This window comes from Triturus cristatus, chromosome 4_1, assembly GCF_964204655.1.
Source record: "Triturus cristatus chromosome 4_1, aTriCri1.1, whole genome shotgun sequence".
In the NCBI taxonomy this organism is placed as follows: Eukaryota; Metazoa; Chordata; class Amphibia; order Caudata; family Salamandridae; genus Triturus; species Triturus cristatus.
The window spans coordinates 13,784,444-13,805,903 of record NC_140585.1 but is presented as its reverse complement, the minus strand read 5'-3'; the positions used below and the strand labels follow the sequence as shown (position 1 = coordinate 13,805,903).

The following is a 21,460-nucleotide window of genomic DNA, read 5'->3' as shown; positions in this document are numbered from 1 at the left end:
CCAAACAAACAGTAAAATTTGACATCAAACAATAATTAGTTGTAGGTTTTCGGTATTCGATCAGGTCCTCTCGACAGTTTTCCATTCTTCGCCCGATCCTCCCCATCATAAAAATCGTAACCTCCCCATTGTAAAAGCCCAGAAGGAAAGGAGCAGAGCCAGGTGCAAAGGATTGAAATGTAGGATAAGAGGTGTTTATGGATCATAAACGGGCATGGCTACCGTCTTCGGCCTTTCAGTCAGGACAACGGACACGAGAACCAGTATAGCAGGACTGGCCTCAGGCAAGGGAGGCAGCTTGATTCTGCCTAGTCATGCAGCGTCAGCCTTTTTCGGGCTCGAGCTTACGTGTCCTTAGCAAGGTGACTCTGCCGGGGTCATCGTCCGTTCATTGACTATGTGAGGGCAAGAAACAAGATGGATGCCGTAACTAAAATGGATGCCATGACTTTTACGACAGAATGCCCTATTTTCCAGTGAATTCATGCTAGTTGCGCAGCGAAAACACTGTCATGTATACAATGGATCATTTGCGGTTCATTGGTACCGAAATCGTGTCAGTACTACGATACCGAATTCACGGGTTCGGATCGCTACAGAACCTCAGACCGTCCTTTTGCCCTTACATAGGCAATAACTCACTCTATGTCAGAGTCCATTTCTATGTTCATCAGGTCACTGATGTGTTGTTGCAGCATTACTCTATCTCGTGGCGTATCTCTAAAAACAGGTGGTCTTCTTACGCATGTAGAAATGCAGAGATTACATAAGGCAGGACCACACTGAACAATGAGACAGCACGAAAATAAAAATACTAATGCAACACCAGTGACTATCAGAACCTTCCATCCCCACGCAGACAACAGGCTCCAGAACCATCCCATTAATGACCAGTCACCTTCCTCTACATGAATAGAGTCAGAAATCTTATGTTACATCTAAGTTACATAAATCTTATGTAACTTAGAGATGGCCTTGTATACTGTTGGCGCATTATCTGGAATAAAAACGCAGCAACTTGATTGGATCATCTTACATACTCCACCTCGATCTGCAAGTAACACATCAAGAACCATACGGTTCTGTAACGTCATGAGGCGATCCGCTTGAAGCTCAGCTGTCAGGTTACTAAGGGCACCCGCAGTTTCAGTGATAGTGGACTCAACTACCCGTGTTAGTTGACGTAAGTTTCTACTGTTGGCCATAGGCCCCCAGAATGGGAGGAAACCCTTGAAAAAGTCTCCTGCCTCTTGGCCAGCAGTATCTTCTTTACTGAAAACACCTCTCACAACTCTAGTTTTGTGATAGTCCGGTGCAGCAGTGTATGTCGGAGGTAGCAGTTGAGCGATATAACATGAGCCTGAGAAGTCAGCAGGCAGCCATGTGTATGCTCTGTCTTGGCAAACAAAATAGGTACCCTTAGCAGCTAAGAATGCGGGGGAAGACTGTGACGGGAAAACATATGTTTCGATACAGTCACTTTTCCCTAGTCGAGCTTTCGGATTCCTCCCATTTCCTTGCAAACAGACCTGACCTTGGTGGGGTACGACCCAGATCGGAGTTGAGCTCTTACGTTTGTTCTCACCCAGAGTAATGCCATATTCCGTAACATTCCAACCCATGTAAACTCGCAATTCATCCTTGGGAATGAACGGAGTATTATTGACATCTCTCACCATGTCAGTGATTCCTTTTACCAAGGCTCTATTAGCAGAGTGGAACGCGGAGGTCGTGGAGGATAGGTCTCTAGGGCATAAGCGAACATGGTCTGAAATGCCCAGAATGATCCATTATAACTAAAAGGCAGAACCAAATAAGGGATGCCTTTGTCCATGGTATGTGGTATCAAACCACACACCCAGCAGTTTGTTGTGTTAACCACTAGTTGATGTTGGTGCAAGAGCTGAATGAAAGTGTTATTTATAAACTCAGAGCGTCGAGCTTGCTCGTGGGCAGGAAAAGGATGGAAAGAATGAAGAGAAACAACAGTCGGAGAAACAGGAGCATGGGGAGATACTGTAGATACAACAGGTGTAAAGATCAACTGAATACCGAAAATAATTCCGCCTACCAAAGTTATTAAGACAATCAGAAGTGTCAGAGTACATTGCATTAGGAAACATTTACTGTACAATATGTCATATAATTTTGTCTTGTGCACATTTATGACATTAACCCGTCGCAATTCAGGAAGCTCCATCTTCTACAACCGTTCGCAACGGATGGTTTGTACCTGTTAAAAACTTGCCTCTGTTTATCCTGGGAGTTCCCAAGACAAACAGAAGAACCCGACCTAGTGTCTGATTCCCTGCAAATTAAAACAAGGCACACGTTACGACCCTACGGTAACCCAGATGGTAAGGTGAGAGAAACAGAAAAATAAAAAGATAAAAATTTTAGCAAACTTCCTGACTGAATGGAATGCAATACGATCGAAACAGTTTTCAAATAGAAAGGTAATAATGCAATGTCATTAGTTCATCACATGAGAACGTAGGTTATATCTGTACTTTCCGGGTCTTGTCTGGTCTTGAAATAGCTGGTCTACAGGTGCGGAAATGTTCGACTCCACAGGTGACAAGTGTTCACTTTGTACAATACTCGGTTCTGGATTCAAAGGAGTGGTTCCTGCTGAGGTGTCAAAGTTCTGTGTTTCCGTTCGTGGGTGGTCCGTTAGGTACTCTGCATCACTGAAAGGGATGTGCCTAGGAACAGGTTCTGTCTCGGATACACCAATTCCCTGTCTAACCCAGTTGTCATAGGGGAGTGGAAGAGGGACACGCTTCGTATGGCTGGCGTGCACCCAATTTTTCCTTCCAGCTAGGCGTACTGCTGTTCTTGTTGTGAGGAGGACCTGAAACGGACCCACGAATCTTGGCTGGAGGTTCCGAGTACGTTCAAAGTTCCGAACTACGACCTGGTCGCCGGGTTTCAACGTGTGGCCTGGACTCTCCGGCAGTTTAGGCAAGGATTCGAATACCTGTTGATGAATAAGGCTCAATTTAGCAGTCAGATCATGAAGGTAATCAATCAACATTGGGTATTCAATCCGTTTGAATTCCTTTGGCCTAGGGACTCCCCAAACATTAGCAGGGCGGCCGAACACAATCTCATATGGGCTAAGCCCTACTCGAGAGTGTACAGTCGCTCTGGTGGACAGTAAAGCTAAAGGCAGTGCGTCTGGCCACGAGAGACCAGTGGAAGCTTGAATTTTCGCAAGTTTCAGCTTCAGGGTGCCATTGTACCCTTCAACCAAACCGGCTGACTGTGGGTGATTCGCACTGTGAAATTTCTGGGAAATACCCAGACCCGCACACACACTCTTCATAACTTTCCCTACAAACTCACTTCCATTGTCCGACCAAACAATCCGTGGCATACCATACCTGGGGAAGTATTCTTTGAGGAGGATTTTGGCAGTGGACATAGCAGTGTTATCCTTTAACGGATATGCCTCAATCCATCTTGAGAAGGCACAGACTACCACTAGGACGTATTTGAGATTGTTACACCTGTCCATGTGGATAAAATCCAACTGAATCACTTCAAAGGGACAAGAAGGGGGAGCAAAATGGCCAGTTGGGGTTGGGGTTCCCTTGCCAGGATTATGCATCAGGCATATCATGCAATTTTTCACCACTCTTTCTGCACACTTAGTAATTCCATCGTTCTTCCATACTGGAGCTAACATTTTACAGATCCCTTTCGAGCTGATGTGCGCCGCTCCATGCGCCATCGTGACTACTGCAAGTACATACGCATCAGGTAACATCCAACGCTGCTGCTCAGACAAATCGACCCAACATCCACTTGAATCCATATTACCCGTTTTCTCCTTCCATTCATTCTTCTCGTTTTCAGTTGCTTCATTCTGGATTGCTTTCACACTTTCAATCGTATTCTCACACATTCCTGATTCTGCAATCCATCTTGCAGACGTTGCAACGTACATTCGGCTCGTCATGTTCTTGGCCATTTCTTTAGCGACCTCATCAGCAAACGCATTCCCACGGCCAACATCATCCGTAATCTTCCGATGTGCACTGCACTTCACAATTGCGACTTCATTCGGTAGAGTCAGGGATTCCAATAGATCGCTGACTAGCTGTCCGTGTTGGATCTTAGTCCCATGGGACGTGAGAAAACCTCTTTCTTTCCAGAGACGCCCAAAATTGTGTGCAACGCCGAAGGCGTATTGGCTATCAGTAAACACATTCACTCTCTTTCCCTCAGCTAAAACACACGCTCTTGTTAATGCAATTAATTCTGCAGCTTGGGCAGAATTCTGACTTACTCTTGCAGTCTCAACAATCGTACTCAAAGTCGTAACTGCATACGCGGCCGTCGCATCACCATTCTGTAGTTTAAAACAAGACCCATCGACATATAAAGTGCCGTCTGGGTCTAGTAACGGAGTGTCTTTTAAATCAATCCTACCTTTTGTCTCTTCCTCAGTTCTGAAACAACAGTCATGGGGCTCTGAATCACTCGACTCCTGAGTAGTCGGCAACAGTGTTGCTGGATTCAATATGTTGCATCGCTTGATCTGAATGTGACTTGCCAAAAGCGTCAGCTCATAGCCTGATAGTCTAGCACTGGTGAGGTGCTGAGTTTTCGTTCGATTCATGAGTGTATCCACAGCATGTGGAACCATGACTACTAACATGTTGTTCATGACTAGTCCAGCAGACTGTCGAATAGACACTGCAGCTGCTGCTGTAGCTCTCAAACAACTTGGCAATGCTCTGGCTACCGGATCTAATGTGGATGAGAAATATGCACAAGGCCGCTGTTTGTCACCAAATTGTTGCGTTAATACACTCAATGCACAACCTTCTCTTTCATGGACATATAGAGTAAATGGCTTACTGTAGTCAGGAGTACCCAACACAGGAGCTGAACACAGCGCATCACGTAAGTCGGAGAAGCTCTGTTGACATTCATCAGACCATGGCAAAGGGCTCGGAACACCTTTTCCAGTCAGGGCTACCAATGGTTTTGCCATGAGAGAAAAATTTGGGATCCATTGCCTGCAGTATGACGTAATACCCAAAAACGCACGCACTTCTCTTTGTGTGCCTGGTACAGTCATCTGTGAAATTGCTTTAATTCTCTCTGGGGTCAACCTTCTTCCCTCCTTTGACAAAAGATGACCTAAGTAGGTCACTTCTTGGCAACAATATTGCAGTTTAGAAGGTGACACCTTGTGGTGTAAGTCTGACAAATGACGCAACAAAGAAATTGTAGCTGCTTTGCAAGTTTACTTGTCATCAGCGGCTAGTAAAAGATCATCTACGTATTGGATCAGAGCAACACCATGAGGAAGTACAAGGGCATCTAATTGACTCTTCAATGCTTGGCTGTAAATTGAAGGGCTTTCACAATAACCTTGTGGAGCGCGCTTGAATCTGAAACTGCGACCTCCTAAGGAGAAACCGAAAATGTCTCTACTTTCTTCGGCTATGGGAATGCTGAAAAAGGCATTTTTCAAGTCGATCACTGTAAACCATGAAGCTGAGGCAGGAATCAACGTCAGTAATGCAGTGATATCTGGTACCACAGGAAACTGCGGAACTACTATTTTGTTAACCTCTCTGAGGTCAATCACAAATCTGTAAATTGGAGGTTTGGAAGGGTCAGTACGTTTCAAAATCGGCAGAACAGGACTATTGCAGACGTTTCCTCTAGTTTCCTCAATCACATCTTTCTGTATTAAGTCTTTCACAATCAGCAAGAGTGCTCGTTCACCTTCATTCAAAATCCGATACTGTGGGATTCGTGGAAATTTAACATTAGCTTTCAGACTTACCACATAAGGGGGAATTTCCAAGAGGCCTACATCGTTAGGACCAGTCGCCCAAAGAGTATCAGGGAGAGAACGCAGCTCTGGTGGGAGCTCGTCCATCGACATATACATTGGAGAGATGACTCGTTTGCCTAATGTGAGCTGTACTCCCGAAGGAGAACAGTACAGTGTCGCATGCAGGCGTTTCAACAGATCTAAACCAAGCAGATTTTCATTACAACCGGTTGTTAGGATAAGGGGTGCTTCTAGCTCGCATGGCCCAACAGATATTGACAAAGGACTAGAAACAGGATTGTGAACAGGGGCGCCTGAGAATCCTACCGAAGTGTTCGTTAAGCCAGACAAAGGTGCGCCAGGGAGTTTCGCATGCATAATTGAACTTTTTGCCGCACCAGTATCCAACAGAAACGGTTCGACCACGCCTGAGGTAACTACTGTGACATAAGGTCCACTCTGATCAACTGGAACTGATACTACTCCCTCTCTCCGCCTGCGGCTGTCCTATTGCTCGCTTCTTTGAATGTCTTCATTATGATCATAGTAATCTTCAACATGATACTGTGGAGATCTACCTGGTTGCGCAGGTTGTACATTTCGCTGATCAAAATAATTTGATTGGCGATCAGTCTGTGGTGTCGTCGTACCACGCCCTCTACCTCTAGGAGCTTGCATAAACCCAACATTACCTCTCTGAGCTGGGACACCACTAGTTTGTGGGTGCAGTACTGGACACTCATTCTTATAATGACCCTCCTTTTTACAATAAGCGCACTGATTCCATGCTAACTGTTGTCGGGGAAAACCATAATTAAATCTTTGGGCCGCCCCTTGCTGGAATTGTGGCTGTTGCTGATACTGTGGTCGCTGCTGTGAATCTGACTGATTCGAACGAGGCGGATACGCCTGTTGCAGAAGAACTTTGGTCTTTAAATCTTTTGTTTTCTTTTCTGATTTTTCCTTCTCTTCTTTCTCTCTATTCTCGTAATACTGAGCAGTTGCAAGTATCTGTGCTGTCGTCGATACTGCCCATGCACTTTCAGAATCCTTTAACTTGTTACTAAGCTCAGGTAGTAAATTAAACACGAACTTGTCGACAAACAATCTCTGGCCTCCCTCAGTACTCATATCTTGCCCACTGTGGTCTACGAAGGTCTCTTCAAATCTAGTGAAGAAGTCAGAGACGCTTTCGTCCTTCTTTTGCTTGCATGCCGATAATTTATCCCAATTGACTCGTAACGCTGGCATCAGCGTTTTCATCAGAGTAATTATTCTGCCAGGTAAGGCAGCAATCAGAGGTTCAGGTTTAGCACCGCCAACTTGTTGCGCATCTGCCGCTATAATAGCTGCCCAATCACCTCCTAAGGCGACTGGGTGGTTCTCTTGCCGAATTTTGGCCCATATAGGCTGTGGCACCACATTACCAAACAACATTTCAATGTCTGCCAAATTCATGATACACGCTTGAACTGTCTGCGTTAACTCTTTGTAATAACCAGCAGGATTTTTACGTGGGTCTGGTAACGCTTGTTTTACTGCTAATACTTCAGCCCGTTTCCAAGGGATGTGTATCCACACTCTCTGGAAATGTGCCGGAGCAGCTAAAATACCCAAGTTCCCATCAGCTTGAACTGCATCACGCCATATCGGTGGAACTTCCCTCATCGGATATTGTCCTCGTCGTTTCCTAGTAGTAATCGGTGAACCATCAGGGTCTCTTGTCGCTCGAAGAGGGGACTCATCCCTATAAGCTAAAATCAGTTCTATCGCTCCCCTTACTTCTGGACCTATCACCATTCCTGCGGCAAATTTCTGTTGAATATTTATCAGGTCAGAGGGGACGGAGTCTAAATCATCATCTTCCCATTCTTCACGCACAAGAGAACACATCACGTCAAAAACATAACGTTGAGTTGGTTCATTCCATTGCATAAATGTATCTAATACTCTTCGTGCATCATACTTCACAGCTTTCGACATCCACCTAAGAGCTGTCGAATCTAAATTGTCTCGTTCTTGGGGACCAGGAAGCTGGCTACGTCTCTGTATAGAGTCAGAAACGGGGGTCCCAATTAAAGACCTGTAGAGAGGAGTTAAGATATTAGTTACAGAGTCGGTTATTTTCCGACGAACGGAAAGCGGAGTCAGAATGTTCACAGGGTTCGGGAGCAGGGCAGCTGGAGCAGATGAAATAGTAAGGGTGGGAGTAGCAGGTAAAGCAGTTTGCGAAACGACAGGCAAAGGCGGAACGGGCAACCCAGGAAGAGGGGGTGCCGAAGGAACATTAACCACGGGAAGGCTAGGAGCTGCAATCAAAGGAAGTGGAGCAACTATTCCAGGCTGACCAGCAGCTGGCTGTACAACAGGTAACAACTGTGGTACTGTAATACCCTGTGCATACGGTGGAGGTGAATTCAACAGGTAAGACAACAGAGGATCCTTTTCATGATCCTCCATCGGCTTAGCAGGACATGATGGCAATACAGGGTAACATTTATCAATTGCCAAATTATATTTTCTATTCGCCATCTCCATTGCTTTCTCAGTCTCGTTGACATGCAACTGCCTAGCAGACTCCATTAAAGTCAACCCTTTCTCTTTCTGTTCTTTCTTCGTTTTCCTAATTTCTCTCTGTTTGGCTTCTTTGCGCCATACGCGAAAAGAATCAAACATTGCCGGCCGGGCTTTTTTCTTGAACAACTTCATTTCTAGATTGTCTAGTATTTCCGTTTCGAAGCTACCATGCGGTGGCCAACTAAGGACACCATCTTTTTTGGTATAACGGACCCATACTTCATTATACGTAATAGGACCCACACCATGTTTACAATAGAGCTCATATGTAGGAGTTCCAATCGGAGGAACCGAACACGAATCCTCCAACCGGGAATCCCCGTTGCAACGTAACCAGGACAAGAAACAATTACTACTGGTAGTCATGACAACAAAAACAAATTCCAACAAAAATGTGAAGAGAACTTAGGCCTACCAAAATGAACTAATACCAAAACAGAGATTATCTAAACAAGAGCAACCAATGATAATCTACGAATTAAACCAGAGCAACAAGGAACAACCAAATCGAGCGTAACTAAATACTTAACTGAAATGTGGAAGACGTCACCAAGGAGAACCCGTCTATGTCTCGCCGTACTAAGGTCTGCACCTCGGGTCCAAGACAGGGCGACAGTCAGGGCAGCGGTCCTCTGTAGCCGTCTGGGAACGGGAACCCTCGTGGAAGAGATCGTCGGGCCACTTTTACGACATGCAGGGATCGATGAAGCGGGGTACCTCCCTCCGGAATCTTCACACGAAACTTCTCGAACTTTTCAGGCTTTGGACCGGTACCGGATGACGTCGCCCCACGTTGGGCGCCAATTTGAGGTTCTGGACTTTTAAGAGTCCAGAGGTGTCAGGGAAACAACACCCGAAGTCCCCTGAGTTCCTCCTGTCTCGGTGCACAAACAAACAGAGACACGGGCTTCTCGATGGTGGCGTCAAAGACCAAGGTTTATTTACTGCAGGGACACAGAAATCATAGGAACCACACAGAGGCAGAATCTACGAGACTGTTCAAATTGCATTAAGTGGGTTACTCTTTAAATACACGCAAATTGTCTTTAGGCAACATTACACGAATATTTCTCATGCCCAACCCGGCATCCCAAACAAACAGTAAAATTTGACATCAAACAATAATTAGTTGTAGGTTTTCGGTATTCGATCAGGTCCTCTCGACAGTTTTCCATTCTTCGCCCGATCCTCCCCATCATAAAAATCGTAACCTCCCCATTGTAAAAGCCCAGAAGGAAAGGAGCAGAGCCAGGTGCAAAGGATTGAAATGTAGGATAAGAGGTGTTTATGGATCATAAACGGGCATGGCTACCGTCTTCGGCCTTTCAGTCAGGACAACGGACACGAGAACCAGTATAGCAGGACTGGCCTCAGGCAAGGGAGGCAGCTTGATTCTGCCTAGTCATGCAGCGTCAGCCTTTTTCGGGCTCGAGCTTACGTGTCCTTAGCAAGGTGACTCTGCCGGGGTCATCGTCCGTTCATTGACTATGTGAGGGCAAGAAACAAGATGGATGCCGTAACTAAAATGGATGCCATGACTTTTACGACAGAATGCCCTATTTTCCAGTGAATTCATGCTAGTTGCGCAGCGAAAACACTGTCATGTATACAATGGATCATTTGCGGTTCATTGGTACCGAAATCGTGTCAGTACTACGATACCGAATTCACGGGTTCGGATCGCTACAGAACCTCACGTTTGACACACGTGGTTGCTGCGGACGGGGTAGAAATTGCGAGTGCAAGTGCCAAACTCGATAGCTGCCCACCCACTTGTCCTCACCGTAAAAGACAACCCTATGGCTCTCCCTATCTTGACGCTATGGGGCGCTCCGACCCTCGACAGCATCCACTCTCGTTTGATGTGGCCAAGACTCCTCGGCGTGCGAAGGATGAGGGCCCACGGGAAGCGGCCTCGGGACAACAGAACATGGACCTCCTACCCCCGTGGACACGGCGACTATCCTAGCAGAGTTACATGAGGGATTCAAATCAATTGATAGGCGCTTGGATGCGATAATGACTCGTTTTGAGAGCATACATGAGAAATCTGAACAACATGAAACGCGTATAACAGATGTTGAACAACGCTTCTCAGACCGTGAATATGTCAGTGCATCCACTGCGAAACGTATGGGCAAACTCGAGAGACGGCTTAAATAAACAGCTGCAAAGTTGGAAGACATGGAAGCCAGGTCGCGTAGAAACAACATACGCATTGCGGGAGTTGCAGAACCTTCCAACACCGGCCGTATGAGCTCCCATGTGGAAATCCTGCATGTGGATTTATTTGACAGAGAAGCTTTCTCGTCCACACTTACAATCAAAAGAGCTCACAGAACCATCATGTCTGATAATCGGCAAACTTCTCAACTATAGAGATCGTGACACAGTCCGGCGGCTCGCTCGGGAGAAAGCTCCACTGCACTATTAAGGTATGACCCTTTCCTTCTATCCCGGTTTCACTCCCATATTGCAGGAGGCACACCGCAAGTTTACAGACGCTAAGCGCTTTCTTTAAAAGGCCCATATAAAGTATTCCATGTTCTACCTGGTACGACTGAGAATTCATCTAGATGGTAAAGCCTGCATATTCGGTACTCCTGTGGAAGCCATAAACTTTAACAGTCCCATGGCACACAGAGCCCTCCAGATGTCGGCAAACCCGATAGATCTCCGTTGCTAAGCCCGGCGATCTAATGATTCTGAATTCATCCAGCTCGTCGCTTTCCCTGGAACTGACTCATGAGTATATTTGTTCATATGACATTGCATTAGAGGTCGGAGTAGACCCGGGTACAATTTGACGCTCTGGCGCTGCCCTCATCCTGGGTGGACACGGTCTCTACTTCCTACAAGGCCTAATTACTAACCCCTTTCAGTCATGATTCACAGGCACTCTCCCTAGTGCGTTGCCTCCCCCCAAGGAAGATCCCACATGTTTATGTTTGGTACTGTTTGGCCAGATTTTCGATGGGAACCACCAGAAGCGGGTTGTTAGCTCCGCGATGTGGGTGGGGGGAAATGGGAAATGTTCTAATGTATGTTGATATTACGAGTTTGGATTTTCAGCAAGAGAGTGTACACATATTAACAATTCTGTCACAAGGTACTCCTACCATCACACTCTTCTCTTTTGTAATACAACCTTTTAAATGAGTATATCCACCTCCTAGGTCAGTAATGTGCCATTGAAATGCATAACTTGGAATGTACCTGGGTTATCTAATCCAAGCGAATGGCGTCAAGTTCTGTCTTATCTGTCTCGACACGGCATACAAATAGCAAACCTGCAGGAAGCACATCTTGCGCCAGGCACTACCCCCCTCTTCGCCACAAAGTGGGGCGCGAATCGTTTCTTTGCAAACTACAGTACATACTCCAGAGGCGAATGCGTATTAATACACAAAGCGGTCTCTTTCTCACCACGCGAAATAGTAGCAGATCTCAAGTGCAGCTACCTCCTGGTGTCCGGCACACTGTCTGCTATACCCCTCCTCTTGGTTAATATATACGCACCCAACGTAGACACCCCAGACTTTTTAAATGATATATACACGCATTTGCATCGAATGCAGGCTCACACGGTACTCATGGGAAGAGACTTCAGTCTCACTTTGGATCCTTCTACAGATACAACTGGCACTGGAACAATCACTAAACCCCTCTCCTCCTCTCCTCTGAAGCATTATCCACTCTTCTCCAATCTTTCCTATTAACGGATGCCTGGCGCTCCAGGTACCTGTTTTCCAGAGGGTACACCGTCTATTCCGCCCCAAGCAGATCCTGTTCTCGTATTGATCACTGGTACCTGACACCAAACTTAACATTAGCAGTCACTGACATTGAACATTTCCCCAGGACCTTACCGGACTACTCTCCAGTACTTCTTAACTTGCATTTCCTCGGAGCTGCACTGCCACGAGCGCCTCGGTGCTTTCCCTCAAATGCTCTGCTGGATGAGGTATTCCGCTCGGAAGTACGCGATGCGATAGTCGAATATTTTCAACTATTCCACACCCTGGGATGCTTTCAAATCATACATTAGAGCAGTATGCATTGCCAGGCACTCCTCAGTGCTGCGCTCGATGCGTATAGATTTAGCCAATCATCGAGCAAACATTGAAAGATATGGATGAACAAGCGGCGGCTAATGACTCACCATCATTATCACGTCGCCGGCTTCCCTACTGCAGGAGTTCCTGGAACTAGCTCAGCGAGAAGTAAACTTTCTCTGCAAGTTTCCTTGTGCTTATGGTGAGGGGGAGCGACCAGGCCACACACTGGCCGGACTATTGCACCCTCCGGATCAGGCTCCATTAATCCCACAAATTAATCCTAATAATGGCCCCATTATCACCGACAATGGCACTATAATTGACACTTTCCTTAACTATTATTCTCAGTTGTACACAGCGAGATGTGGAGCCATTACGGAAATGATTGCATCATACCTGGCTGATACAGCCATGGTGTGGCTAGACACTGGACAGCAGCGTTTTCTAGCCGCCCCAATAACTTACGAAGAAATAACTCAGGCCATCGACGACTTAAATGGCACTCGCGCTCTAGGCTATGATGGTTTTACTTGAGTTTTTTACGCGGCCTACAAATCGATACTTGCCCGAGGTCTACGCGGAATCCCTGGAGCTCGGAAGCCTCTCCCGACACTACAAGAAGCTGTTATTACCTCATTACTCAAACTGGGCAAACCTCCTGACATGCCAGTTGCCGGGCGTTGTGCGTCCCGCATTTGGGAACAGATTAAAAATGCCTGCAGTGAGTCCAGTTATCCTGCTCACTCTATCTACCTCTGCCTGTTGAAGGGGTCTTGCAGTCTCCCCTGTATCATTCCTGTATATATTGGAATATATTTTCTCACCCGGCATACATGAAGGAAAGTTGCTTGGTTGTCCTAATTAAGGAGATGCAAATACTACTGTGCTGACATCTCTATCAGCATGTGAAATTTCTGAGCTCCATTGGACACAGGTCCAGATAGTGTTCACTGAGACGGAATCCTGAAGAAGGCCATGCCGAAACGTGCGTAGCGCTCACCTACCGCCAGTTTCATAATTCTTTTGTATTAACTGTCTACCAGGATAGATGAAAATATTGTGTACAATGATAGATATGAATTGTTAGAGCTCAACAAATTAGAGCTTATAAGTCTAGATATATATCAGTGATGTATAGTTATTGAATTATTCATATCAGTCACAACGCCTGTTGCATATTTTCTCTCCTGATACCTGTACTGTACAAAACCCCCTTTTTTCGCAAACAAACATTACTAATGAAAAATGAATGTATTTTAAATAATTAAGAAAAAGTCTATATTATAAATATTATACACGTAAATGTAATAATATGAAATGTTTGGTATAATTGTCCTATTTGGTGTTTATCACGCACTTGTTTTTTTTTCCCAAATTGCGCCTTATGCTTGTTTACTTCAGTTCAAACCTCCTGACAGATGCACCTCTTTTAGGCCATTATCCCTCCTAACTTATGACAATAAGCTCTTAGCTAAAATCCTGGGTACCCGCCTCTCTCTGCTAAAGGATAAAATAATCTCCCCATTTCAATCTGGTTTCATCCCAGTCGGTCCACATCAATAAACCTTCAGACTATATTTGCCGTTCTCAATAAGCAGTTATGCTTGACGCTGAAAAAGCATTTGATGTATTAGAATGGCCCTTCCTATGCGCCTCATTAGAAAACCTTGGAATGCCAAAAGGCTTCTGTGCACTCCTCCTTTATACAAATCCACTGGCCCGCCTACAAATAAATGGCATGCTAACGGATCCAGTTGCACTAGCCTGTGGCACTAGACCGGGGTGCCTGTTATCCCCTCTTTTATTTAGCAAAGCTACGGACCCTCCTGTTCGATATTTCCAAGCACTGCATTTAAGAATGAGAGGTCTCCGTTTTCATCGTGCTCCCCGCCTCGCTTCCCTCTATGCAGATGACAGCATGCTATTTGTCTGAGACCCAGAATCCAACCTACCCCCATTTCTGTGTGAGGCGACCCGCTTCTAAACACTCTCTGGTCTCCCAATTAATTGGACTAAATCGGAAGTTTTCCCTTTAACAACGTTAAGTGGCTTAAAATTCATCATGCGATGTACTTTCCATACTTGCTTTTGTATCTTTCACATAGCACTGTGATTATGCAAGGACTCTTTTCTTGATACAGTTTGTTTAATTAAATGAATAACTAATAAAGAAATATATAAAAAAAAAAACAGGACTACAAGTCCAAGAATTCAAAGAAATAACCTTGCCAGCACATTCTTCATGGACCTGGGAAATGTAGCAGCTACGCCGACATTAATTAGACTGAGAAACCATCCCCCCCCCCCCTCCCAACCCCACTCCATCCCACCAAAGACACCACAAAGGAAGGGAGGAGAAGCAACCTTTGGCAAATGCTCTAGGTTTCACCTCTGTGATTAATATATTTTCTTTATTGTTGGAAGTTTCAGCTTGGTGAGCAGTTGTGCAATATAAGTTACTGAAACTCCATAAAAGTTTTATGACTTGTTTATTGAGAAAAGCAATATAATGTGCAATAACATCAATTTTGATTAACATGTAAGCATTTTATAGAGGCGTCCCCCATGTCTCGCGTCTAATCTTCTTTGTCACCTCTCCCTGTAATGAATTGTGGTCATTACTGTGCTCCAGGGTTCTGTTTTACCCATTTCACGATAAACCATTTAACAGTCTTTCGTGACAATTATTTTGATATTTTTGAAGCAGTCTTTTCTGTGCCAGACTGCCTGTTTTAAAAAGGGTCATCAAACATTCCAAACAAGGGAAATTAGGCTCAAGAGCAACAGGCACAGGAAGCAATATCAGAAGAGACTGCAAGGATGGTAAATACACGCATCCTGACACGGCTGCTCTGGTATTCCAGTTCCATGGTCTGCTGCCGTCCAGTAAATCTACTTGGAAACTTACCTATGGGTTCACCAGCTTCTTAACCTACTGTCACCAGTGTCAAGAGCATTTACAGAGTACTCCTAGCATGAATAAAAACAATGGGAAGGCTGGCAGTAGTACCATCTTATTATCTCTGGAGTAGAACCAATTTTGGGCTCCATTAAAGTCGGACACCCTAAAAATACAAACTTGTTGTGGCTGGTAAAAAATATTTTAGATGCCTGGAACCAGACTACAAATCATTAGGTCATATTTTGCAGTCTCATGATTTCACACCAGCCCTGGGCACCCCATTACATTTTCAAAACAGTTACATTATAAAACCCCAAGCTAACTGCCTTTCCAAAACATGACTCATCCATTCAGCTTTTAAACTTGAATATCGTATACAAATTCAAACACACACCCATGCCCAAGCTCCCTCTAATCCGTTCAAAGCCCACATGCCTGCTGGTGAGCACCAATGAAAGAAGGCGAAGGCTGTGGATTCTGGGTTCTTCAAATGTGTTATTGGAATCCCACCCAGTACCAGCAAAACCTCTCTGTACAATAACATGAAATAAACTGAGAAGACAGTTGTTCCGACGCCACCTCTTGAAGGCATCATGTGTCTATTCTAGAAATTTCCCTCTAAAGCTCTTGATATTGCAAGTAATCCTGTTAATAAGGCTTCGCATATGTCCCTTTGTTAATTCCTTGGTGATTCACATGCATTCCTGTGTGCTCCGCTGCTAATATTTACACAAATTGATATGTCTGATGCAGCCGTGTTACCTTATTCGAATCACCTATACCTGCATGTTTTCTGGGGCTCTCTCTACTAATGTGCAACACGTATACACTGTGATGTTAGGTTGCCCTGATTACTTTGTGATGTGGTGTTTGCAACAATGGCTCTTGTCACCTATAACCAGAAGCCTAGTGACAGTGTAGACCTCTGTCAGCCACTGGCTCGGGATGCCCTATGTACACCTGCTGATGTATAAATACATAACTCAGAGTTCGAGGTTGTCATTCTTCCTTTATTGTACTAATGCTGCGAGTGGGCAAGGAAGTAGGTGTTGTATAATGTGAGCTTCTGTGGCCTGCTCTAGCATCATTTCGGACAGATAGCACGTGTAACATGCAGTGGTTTGGGACTCAGTCTTACTTATAAAAATAATACTATATTTTGGGCCTAGCCAGGGTGAACCCAAGTGAATGCACGAGCCCTCCTCTGTGCAAGGGAGTTACTCTCTATAGGGTCACAAACACTCATATTCGCTGTTGAATCCTCACGTCTGATGAATCTCCGCTATCTAGTCCTGCTTTTCCTAGGCATCCTGTGTTCAGTGGACAGGATCCCCGATTCAGCAAAATGCATGGATCATGAAGTGCCTACCTTCATGATCCATGATATCCGTGGTAGCAAGTGCCACGCCAAGGCCGCCAAAGGAATCGTCAAGGGTAACATGCCCTACCCTTAGTTACCCCTACTTGACGTCTGTGTAAGTGCCGTCAAAGGTGCCTCAATTAAGGGACTTAGATTTGTTGAGAAAGTTTACAGACACTCAGGAGCGTCACCTGCAGAGTTCAGTATTTTGTTGGGCAAGAAAATAAACAAGGGATGTTAGTACAAACCCTGCCTTCGGCGGCAAAGCTGATGTGATCACTCTGCAAATGGACTCTTTGTTCTTTCTCTGCTTCATATTCATGCTTCAGGAGGGCTCACCGCTCTGGCTTGTGACATCTGCAGGGCGATGTGAATTCTGCAGACTCTGCTCACACGTTCCACCTGCTTTCCACCGCTGCCAAATTCATTGCCACCGCTGAGTTTGTTAATGCAGCTTTGAGCAGTGATAGATGCGACAAGATGACAGGAGCAGCTTGACAAGATTATGCAAGTTGGATAAGAGTGTTGGTGAGGTGAGGAGGCAGTCCGTTTCTGTTCCCTTATGGTCAGCAAGTAAAAAGGGCACAAGAGGAACAAACGCCTGCCTCTCTCAGGAAAAGGGAGCACTAGAGTTGGTGCCTGCTTAGGGCCCGGGGGGGGGGGGGGGGGGGGGGGGGACTGGTGAGTGCCGTTGCGATCAGGGTTTGAGTTTCGGCAGGAGGCACAGCATCCAGTGTTTCTGTGCAAATTATTAAATCTCTCCTTGCCTGTGAAGCGCCCAGATACCCTCTTCGGCGTTTGCGTTATGTGTAAAGTAGCAAATCTATTAAAAAAAGACGTTCTGAAACCAAAGAGGAAGAAAACAGTACTTGGGCTTCGGGATACTGATAGCAAACACACGAGGAACAACAGGAAATAGTACGCTACAGATAATAGAAACGGAGGAAAGGAAGAGATGAGCACAAAAACCAATGAAAAGGGGCAGAATGTTAGCTCCTTTTAAGATTCATATTAAATATATAATACATTTCACAAGCACAGTACAAGAGCTGTGCAGGCGAAACCTAAGTATGAGACACACATAACAGCCCAAAACCAATGCCCATCAGAAAACAGATAAAATAAGCAAAGATAAACAAAATAACAAAACAGTTTTTCCCCTTTCTAATTACTGAAATGTGCTTCAGGTTCTGAATGCCACCATCTTCTAACTCCTTATCCCCATAGACAAACCTAACAACTTTGAGAGGTTGGCTGACACCGAAAACATCCAGTAGATCTGCAGGTGATTTAACAACAACCAAATTGCCAACTGAAAACGGTACATCAGCCACTGCTTTGAACTCATCATATGTTGCCTCGCTTTTCAGCTGTCCAATTTGTTCCCTTCTCTCACTTGCACCTCCAGTACTTTCATTTCACCCGCAGCCATTTACCGCATAAATAGGAACCGTACCAAAGCAGCTAAGGGCCCGGAAAGTCCAAAGCAATTTGATCCCAGGGGCCAGTGGGGATCTCTGTGCACACCAGTGGAGGAATCTGTGCCTTCGTAGTCTTATCACTCTGACTGCACTCTAAACACGCCCTCCCTTTGTGCTCAATTTGTAGATCCATACTCTGCCACCAATAACTGTTATGTTATCAGTTGTGTAAAGTGCATGGCTGCCCCAGAAACGGGGTGTCCCAGCGTTCATCCTTACGATTGTGTCGGATTCCCGTAGATGTCCTACATGTGCTTATTCAATAAAAGTGGCCCTAAGCTCCAGGGGAGCACTAATCATGAACTAAAAACAAAAATGTTCTGCACCAACAATTTATACTTGATTTTGTGAACGACAGTCTTGCAGTTGCCACAATCCACTTACACAAATAAATCCTTTCTTGCTAAAAATCTCTTGCAAGGAATTGTAGCTTTACCTCAAATGGTACCCTTCCAAGAATTTACATTTTTTTTGAGGACTTGAAACACTACATTCAGCCCCCGGCCAAGCCTTATATGCAAAGACAATCATGGCTTCTTTTCGATCATGCCCCTGTTTCAGTTTCACTCCTAGGCCCTTGTCGCTGGGATCCACATTGACAAAATGGGTCAATCCTGTGGCAAAACTGTGAGCATTCACAAGACACTTCTTAACATCTGCAAATTCTTCTCGCATTCCCTACTCCACACGTAGTCTGCACGTTTCCTCAGCAGGGCTCATATGGCACAAGTAAATAGGGTACAAACCGAGAACATAATCTGCCTTACCAAGAAATGTTTGTTCCTCTTCTTTCTTCCTGGGTCCAGGTATTTCCTGTATGGCTTTAGTTGATTCATCTTTGAGGCAGACCCCATCAGCAGAGATTACGTGACCTGGACAGTCCTGACGGGCAAACTTGCAAAAACAGCCTGACCTGGAGTAGGGTAGGTCCTCTCCAGCTCTTGAGATGAGCTAGTTGTTTTGAGCCGTTAGGTGGACTGTTGCTGATAGAACTCCTCGAGGCATGGTGGCCGAGAGAGCTGCTACCAAAATATTCTGCATTCTGGCAGTGCAGAGAATTAATTCTGATTTGGGCAAAAAAAGGGAGGCATATATAATTAAAATTAGTGAATTGTTTTCATTGTACACTTAAACATGCGATGTGGTGAGGCAGGCAGGAGTATTTGTCCTGTTTTAATTTGTTGTCTTCTCTCTTCTCCTCCCTTTCACAGACACTCGATACTTGAACATCAGAATACCAGAATGGGCAGAAGAAGGGCTCCAGGAAAGAAAGGAGAAGTGCAATGTTCACCTGAACCCGTAGGAGCTGCACTCCCATCTTCTCCTATCCATAATGTGCCCTCTTCAAGATCCCAAAATGATGCTCAGAGGGACTGTGAGATGGAACCGCTATCGGGGAACCTGCCTCACATAATCCTTTTGTCTATGTTGGAGCAGTTGGAAGCCAAACTGGATAAATTGCAGAATACCCTAGAGGACGTGCCGTCAAGAGTCGCTGGACTTATGGAGCAGACCTGGATAGCAAAGGGTCTAGATTACCTTGAAAATGGGGCAGTGTCTTTGGAGATGGTCAGTCCAGAGACGGTTAGAGCTCGTTGTGTTAGCAAGTCCCCTCCGATTCCTCTTTCAGTCGGGTCAAGGGACCTGAACCAGTGCCTCCAACATGCATCTCGACCTTGGTGTGAACCACAGCAGATTCAGTGTCTTCAACCTACGTCTCCTCATGGGTATGAACCAAAGCAGAGCCAGTGCCTCCAACCTCTGTCTCCGGATGGCCCTGGACCACAGCAGGACTGTACTGGCTCCAGGTGCCCTCCTCCAGATGCTCAAGTCATCCCAGGTGAGCAAAGCCTTCATCTTCCACCAGCGTTTGATGATGGGCAGGAACCACAGCTGGACCAGTGCATACAACTAGTTTTCCCAGTTGAACACGAACAAGAGGAGCACGTGAAGAAAGAACCATTGTATGCAGATAGCTGGGGCCCACAACAGAACGTCTGCCTGCAGCCACTGTTTCACGAGGGACATGAGCCACAGCGAAACCACTGCAGACAATCAGTGCTCCCAGATGGGGAAGGAACAAATGAGCACCGAAAGCAAGAGCTGTTCTGCTTTGATGGTGAGGGCCAATGGCAAAACCTCTGCAGAAAACCAGCATTTCAAGAGGGCCAGAGTCTGCAGCTCAGCACAGGTCTGGAGCAGGTGCTCTCTGATGCTCATGATCCACATCAGAGCTGCAAGACCGAACCAATGCACCTTGAGGCACTCAGTCCAGATCGCGTCTATAAGCTAGAACCACCGAGTCCTGAGGACTCCGATCTGAACTACAAGCGAGAACCACTGCATCCTGAGAACCGAGATGAGAACTCTGACCTACAAAAAACATGTACTGATGCGCAGGGCCCATCTGGATCCTCATCATTCCTGGCACAGAATGTTCCTGATACTGATGAAGTTATCGCTACAGACCCATTGGAGAGAGGAGATACAGACGCAGATGGATTGCTGCTCAAAGCCTTCCCAGGTATTTGTTTCGTACTGAATGAACATCCATAATGGCTTGTAAATTGTACAGTTCTGAAGGAATGTAACATAAAATATCTCCAAAGTGGATGTCACCAGATTTTTTGTAAAACCTGCAGGGGGCCAAAACTGAGTTGTGTGGAGTGGTATCTTTGTGGGGGCCTTGACTGCACCAGGAGCGGTTATCGCCTTTATTTTCGCAACGGAGTTTGCACATTAAAAAAGACCTGAATTCTGGTCTGTGCATGAGACGCCCCATTCCGGGCTCAGGACCTCTGAGGAATTAGTGGCAGAATCTGTGATTTCAATCCAAGCACAGCGCTACTCATCATCCCCTGTCAGATGAAAGTGAGGTGTTATTCACCAAGAGTAACATCGCCCTTTTTTGTTGCTAGTGTAAATTAAAGTACTTTAAAGATTGGGCGGGGTGTATGTGATGTTTGAGTGCACAGAATATAGGACGATTTCTGAGTCAGTCAAGGTCTGCCGCTTAGAAGGGGAGGAAGGCCGTGTGAAGAAGACAAATGATCTGATAGTCCGGTCTGTAGTGATGGAATGGGTAGGGCAAGGTCCACGGCACCCCAGAGCCTTCGATAAGAAGTGGTCTTTTTCCTGTAGTGTGTAGGTACCTGTGACTAGGGCTGGGGAACTGCAGGTCAGAGAGGGTCGGTTGTATTATAACATATTGTATCCTGTATAACAACATACAAGGAAGAGAAGAAGAATTCCCCTTGGAAATCCTATAACAAGCACACTCAT

General features: G+C 45.6%; 1 protein-coding gene across 1 annotated transcript in view; it reads left to right on the top strand.

The window, feature by feature from the left end:
* LOC146839308 (uncharacterized) overlaps positions 1 to 21,460 on the top strand; it is a 93,728-nt gene that overhangs the window by 40,177 nt on the left and 32,091 nt on the right. Inside the window, exon 3 of the mRNA XM_085651332.1 lies at positions 19,390 to 20,702. Within this exon, the coding sequence (XP_085507458.1) occupies positions 19,421 to 20,702 (1,282 nt within the window). The 5' untranslated portion in view covers positions 19,390 to 19,420. The remainder of the gene's footprint in view (positions 1 to 19,389; positions 20,703 to 21,460) is intronic.